At 42.3% G+C, this 6,494-nt stretch overlaps 1 protein-coding gene across 1 annotated transcript; it reads left to right on the top strand.

The window, feature by feature from the left end:
* Positions 1 to 541: 541 nt before the first annotated feature.
* Positions 542 to 2,248, top strand: LOC139299212 (piggyBac transposable element-derived protein 4-like). Its single transcript, XM_070922115.1, has one exon. It carries the CDS (start codon positions 542 to 544, stop codon positions 2,246 to 2,248), a length of 1,707 nt encoding a protein of 568 aa, XP_070778216.1.
* Positions 2,249 to 6,494: the final 4,246 nt, after the last annotated feature.

The raw sequence follows: 6,494 nt of genomic DNA, 5'->3' as shown, positions 1-6,494 counted from the left end.
TGCACGCCAATGGAACGAATGAATGACACAATTTTGACATAGGTGTGATCTTAAGGATGTCAGATAATGATTTGTGTTTGTGCATGAAAAGAATTGTTCCTGTGCGTGAAATTGCAGCACAAATATGTATTTGAAAGATGAGTGAAATAAATGATTATGTAAGTTGCAGTGAATTTCTGTTGATGCGGGCTATTGAGCTTTGAGTTTCCCAGGAAAACTTGGCTTTGATGCACATGTTGAAAGCACCTGTGGCTTTGTTTTTCTTCATAAAAAATGCCACACACAACTACACAATAGCCCTTACACATCTAAATATCTACTCTCCAAAAAAAAAAAATCACAGGACATCTTGCAGAGGTCAAAGATGCAGCTACAGGGGAAACAAAAACAAACTCTGGCACTGTTTATAAATCTGTCCTGGTGTTTATGCAGGTGCAGTCAATACTAATGCTATAAGTAAGCCTAACAGCTCCCAGGTCATTTTTTCTCTGGCAAGATGGCAAGAAGGTCATATTCACTGCTTCAAGCACGTGACTATGTGATGCAATCGGAGAGCGAAGATGGGGAGAAATCCTCTGCACTTGAAGAAGAGACATCTTCTACCCAAGATGAGGACACATCCTCTCCTGAAGATGAGGGGACACCCTCCTCAGAGGATGGCAGCATCACCACTGACGATGAGGAGTATCAGCCAGTGCCTGATTCCTCTTCCTCAGGGGGTGAGGACGATACAGACACAGCGACGGAGGCCGAGCAGCTAATGGCAGAGACAGTAGAAGCAGTGGCAGAGACAGAGGAGCTGGCGGCTGAGTGGATGTCTCGTGATGGGAGAATTATGTGGTTTCCCACTGCTAAAGAGACCCTGCACTACAATCCAGTACCCACTGGTATCACCCCAGGGCCCACCCTGTATGCAGTTGCCCGCATCAGCAGCCTGAGGTCTGCCTTTGACCTGTTTATAACAGAGGAGATCATTCATCTGCTGTGCACCCACACAAACCTGCATGGGAGGCGGAGGTGTGAGGATTGGAGGGATGTGGATGAAGTGGAGATGAGAACCTACATCGGGATTCTGATTCTGGCTGGCGTCTACCGCTCAAGACATGAAGCTACACGTGGCATGTGGGGTGACAAGACAGGACGGGCCATATTTCGTGCTACGATGCCCCTCTACCGCTATGCTCAGATCAGCTCTAACATCCGCTTTGATGACAGGCTCACCCGCCCGGGACGCTTCAGGGACGATAAGCTCGCCGCATTTCGCATTCTGTGGGAAAAGTGGGTGGCTCGCCTCCCCCTCTTGTTCAATCCAGGGGTTGATGTGTGTGTCGACGAGCAGCTTGTTGCATTCAAAGGTCGTTGTGGATTTCGACAATATATGCCCAACAAGCCTGCAAAGTACGGCATTAAAATATGGGTCACCTGTGATGTGGCAACCTCCTATGCCTGGAGGATGCAGATTTACACGGGAAAACCCCCCGGTAGCTCCCGGGAAGTTAACCAGGGAATGAGGGTCACACTCCAACTGACAGAGGGGCTCCAAGGACACACTGTCACATGTGACAATTTCTTTACTTCGTTCGCCTTGGCAGAGGAACTCAGAAGAAGAAAACTGGCTCTGGTTGGCACAATCAGGAGAAACAAACCAGAGCTACCTCCCCAGAGGAAGATTCTGTCTTCTGTCTTCGCCTTCACCAAAACTACCATGGCGGTATCCTACATGCCCAAGCAAGGGAAGAATGTGCTTCTTTTGAGCACAAAGCACAGGGAACCAGCAGTCAGCAACGGGGAAAAGAGGAAGCCTGCAACAATCCTGGACTACAATAGGTGCAAAGGCGGTGTGGATAACCTAGACAAGGTTGTTGGCACCTACAGTTGTCGAAGGAAAACCAGCCGCTGGCCACTGGCTCTCTTCTACAATCTTCTGGATGTCTCTGCATACAATGCCTTTGTCCTGTGGAAATCAGTCCATCCTGAGTGGGAGTCCTCTAAAACCTACCGACGGAGAGTGTTCCTTGAAGAGCTGGGGCACATGCTGGTGACCCCAGCAATCGCAACAGCTGCTGCTGCCATTGTTGCCGGGATACAGCAGTCTGAATCAGAGCGTGACCCACGGACCGCCAGCAAAATGAGGAGAAGGTGCGAACTGTGCACCTACAGGAGAAGAACAGCAACCACTTGCTCCAGCTGTGGAAAGTGTGTCTGCAAGGACCACTCTACTGTGGTTTGCACATCCTGCCGCCCTTGAGCATGCACACACACACACTCATTGAAACACACTATTTAACGTTCTCTCTCTCTCACACACACATGCTGCTGTTGTTCTCTATAAAAATAAATGTTTTTCTTGTTCAAAGTAAACAAGTACTGCTTTATTTCTCAAATCAAATTTAAAGGGTTAAAATTCTGAAATTGAATGAAATTTTGGATTTCATGGTCAGGAACGATTCTAATTTAAAAAAAATTAACTGTTGAAAGTAGAAAATAATCTTAATATGTGGTATTTTGTATAGCATTTTGTAAAAACAGGAGATGGCCATTTTTGTCCACGAACATGCTAAGTGGGAGTTTTTATGTTTTTTTGTCACTGTACAAAAAAGTAATGATGCATAAAAATGAATGATACTGCTAATTATTGACATACATTTAGCTGCGATGATGGTTAAAAAATATATCAGGTAGCATGTATTATTTGGTTTAAAAAAAGGGATTTTATGCTTTTCTCCCTTAAATAAATAAATCATTAGCATTATGTGATCTAACAGGCATTTAAAGGGTTAAAATTCTGAATTTGAATTAAATTTTGGTTTTCATGACCAGGACTGATGCAAAATTTAAAAAATCTAGTTGGTGAAAGTGGAAAACTCTTTTAATATATATTAATTTTATAGCATTTTGGGAATGCAAACAGGAGGTGGCCATTTTTGGCCACAAACACGTTGAGTGGGAGTTTTATCTATTTTGCTTTCCCTGCACAAAAATAACAATGCATAATAATCAGTGTTGTTGTTAATCAGTTACATATCTCAGACTGTGCTATTGATAATACAAGGAAAACCAGTAGCACTGAGAATATAGAAAGTGGTCATTTTTGAGGTTGTTTTCCAACAAGTGCATTGTGCAAACAAACTGGCATTTGAAGGGTTAAAAAATTAAAAAGGAATGGATATTTTATACTTATGATAAGAACTGATGTTAGTTAAAGACTTTATGCAGTAAAAGTAGCAAAGAACATAAAAGAGTGGATAGTGATTTTGAACAAAGCCAGAGGGTTAATAAGTAATCTAGTTCAGTCTCTACTTGTGCTCCTGTAATGCTACATTTGGTTTTATCAATACTAAGACAAGAAGTAGGATAAGCACAATTCCTTACTACGTGTTTTCGTGGTTTTGGTCACATTGGACTACTTCTTTTCCAGAGAAATTGTTGTATCCATGGATGCATTAAGGAGAAGTGAATAGCGCATTCAAAGATGATGCCCGAGTCATTTCTGTGGAAGTTTCTCACTGGGCTCATATGCCGGAAAACCCTCCACTGGCTTCCTCATGCTCTCGCATTTTTCGGCTCATAGAGCATGCACGCTGCAGTCCTTCTCCAGCCGAGCCGGTTGAGAGCATGCATGTTTGTGCCCCTGCACAAATTAATGCAGGGGCAGACTAAAACAATAATTCAGGCCGGAAATTTGACTCCATCCCAGGCCACCCTGATCACCCAAAGCCCTAATTCTGTAGGCTAACCCTATTTGTTGATGTAACAGGTGTAACAGTTTTCACACTTTCTTTGTATTCCAACTTATATGCAGTGTCTTCTGTAGCTAAGCCCACATGTATCAATAACTACATCACTCACACATTACATGACCTGCCTCCTCTTTCTGACATGGTCTGGTTGAACTGACATTTGCTCATCACTCAGAAGGGCATTGTCACTGTCACTGGCTGAAGGTTTTGCGAATGCAAGACATACTGAGCAGAACAAGGAGTGAGTTACTTCACCAGCCACCTTGAGAATGACTCCTTGAGGGGTTTGTTTTAGGTGGTGCTGAAAAAATTTGTCAAATTCCTTGGACCGAGGACAGGCAAAATAATTGAATAGATTTTGAGTGCTTTCGCTGTCACCTGCTCATTTTTCTGATCGTGTTAGTTTGCTATATTCTAATATTGTGCCACATGCTTTCTTAAATCTTCAATTATCCATTAGTGTATCAGTCCATAGTCTCGGTCTACAACTGGGTGTTCCCCCACGGGTTGTCCGCAAGTGCACGGGACAATATAGTTGGGAAATGAAGTTAAATTCAATGTCACTATCCTGTAATTACCACTTTAAGCCACAGTGGCCACTGTTCAGCAAAAGCGACCCAATGAATTTTGTATTATTGGCCCTTAAAAACTTATTTTTACTTTCGAGGAGATTTCCTATGACGCATATAGCAACACTTAATATCACCTTACTTGAAAGTGACTTCTCAAAGTTTTTATAGTATTATAGCTCAATTTCTTTCAGTTTCTTTCTTGGCAAATTTTGGAAAAAGTTTGGTGTCAGCTAAGACTAGTAAGACCTCCTCACCTGAATGTCACTTTAGCAATTTGATTTGACTGAAACCACATGATTCATGTCCAAATATGATTTATGTGTGAATTCCATTCAGGAATTGTGTTGTGTGTATGTGATTGGTTGTATTGTTCAAATGTCTGTACATTTGTACATGTTGATTGGTAAACCCTAATGAGGGCCTTAGGCAAAAATGACTCTGTTTAAAATAAATATAGCTGTGCAACAATTGTTCCTCTTGACAGTAGGTGAAGCTGTGCCAGAACTACAACTTGACTCCAACAACTTTATATCAGAGCAGAGAAATCTGTGTCACTTGGAATCAAATAGGGGGCATCTGAGCCTGTCATCAGTTCAGATGATAATACCTCCCGTGTATCCATGCATGAAATGGCCCGTTTGTCCGTGCATTACAGGTTTATACCTGACAGTGACAGTGTGTACCTAGACAAGGGTGCAGTGTCTGTGCATGATAATGTAGTCACGGAGGGGATCAACGTCGGAGTCACTTACGATATTCAGTGCTTATATCACGTGAGGAGGAGAGGTCTCTACATCATGCGGCGTTACGACACTGGGAAGAAGAGTTTAATTGTATTTCAGTGCTTTCCTAACAAACGTAACACAGTGTGTCGCGCCACGAGGAAAACATGAAAGGTCATCAATTGACCTGTACAATAAATAAATAAATAAAATCAATGTAGATACAGTTTAAATTATGAATTTCTGTTCGGCAGGAAGCTGAAACCTAAACAGGTAGGTATGGTAATGCTACGTTCATGTTTTTCTACTTTGCAGGTCCTTGGCTCTTGTGTTAATCTTTTATTTTGAAGTGGGAAATCAGGATGCAGAAAATAGCTGTTAATATGAAACAGTGACTTGAGCTTATTTTTTTAGAAATAAAGCCTGATTTTCAACTATTCTTGTTCACTGTTGTGTATTACCTCTTGTGAATTACACGTCTCAAGAGTTGTTTTTTTAAGATTGAATTGAATGGGAATTAATGAGCCTGTGAGGTTTGGCAAAAGCGATTTAGAAATATCTTCGGTCCTTGCGCATGCATGTAAAAACTGTATAATTAACTTGATGTCACTGTCATCATTGCCATTATTAAGTTTCCATCCAAATTTAGCGCAAATTGAACCGAATTTCCTGAAAATCAGCAAAGGAAAATGCTACTGAATGCATGTTTCCATCCACTATGTTCACTTCTAATGTTAGGAGCTGGTTCGTCGACAGTTGGTGACGCGCAATTTCCTGTCTAATTTCTCACGCCAAGACCAACTTGCAAATTGTCTGGCTTGTACTTGTGCTGTAGTGTCTACTTTAAAGATTTCTATGTGATCTGTTTCGGTAATGGAGGCCCATCTTTTTTCTGCCCCCTCGCTCCTCTGAAAGAAGCACAACTATTCATCTTCTTCTTTTTTTTTTTTTTTGGTTGCCCTTAAAACATATGAGTGAAATGGCAAGATGAGAAGCGTTGGGGTTTTTGACAGAGACTCAGAGCAGAGGTAATGGCCCATTAAGCGGAAAAGGCCGCTTTTGATGTGACTCAAAGAGGAAAGAGGGAAACATGCAAGTGCAGCAGAGAACAGAGGCATAAGAAAAAGAAGGGTGGGGGGGGGGGTGGAAACAATACCACAGAGCAATCATTTCCTCAACATCATCTACTTACGGATCAGGCTCGCAGTACAAAGAGTGTCTTGGATCAGTGCAGACACCCCATGGATTTTAAATCTTGTTATCTGCTCTGCAGTTTTGATGTGCTGATGGGTTTTGACTGTGCACATGCGCATTTTCAATCCCAGAGTTGTGTTCTCGCGCCGACAGCGTTTTAAACACTGTCTCACATCGAACGTTGCTCACAGCATGCGGCAATTATCGCGGCTATGTTAACACTCTAGTATGGCATGTGCCACAACTTGTGGTTCAGCAGAGCGCCA

The sequence above is a fragment of the Enoplosus armatus genome, chromosome 16 (genome assembly GCF_043641665.1).
Source record: "Enoplosus armatus isolate fEnoArm2 chromosome 16, fEnoArm2.hap1, whole genome shotgun sequence".
Lineage (NCBI taxonomy): Eukaryota > Metazoa > Chordata > Actinopteri > Centrarchiformes > Enoplosidae > Enoplosus > Enoplosus armatus.
This window is presented reverse-complemented; position numbering and strand designations above follow the sequence as displayed.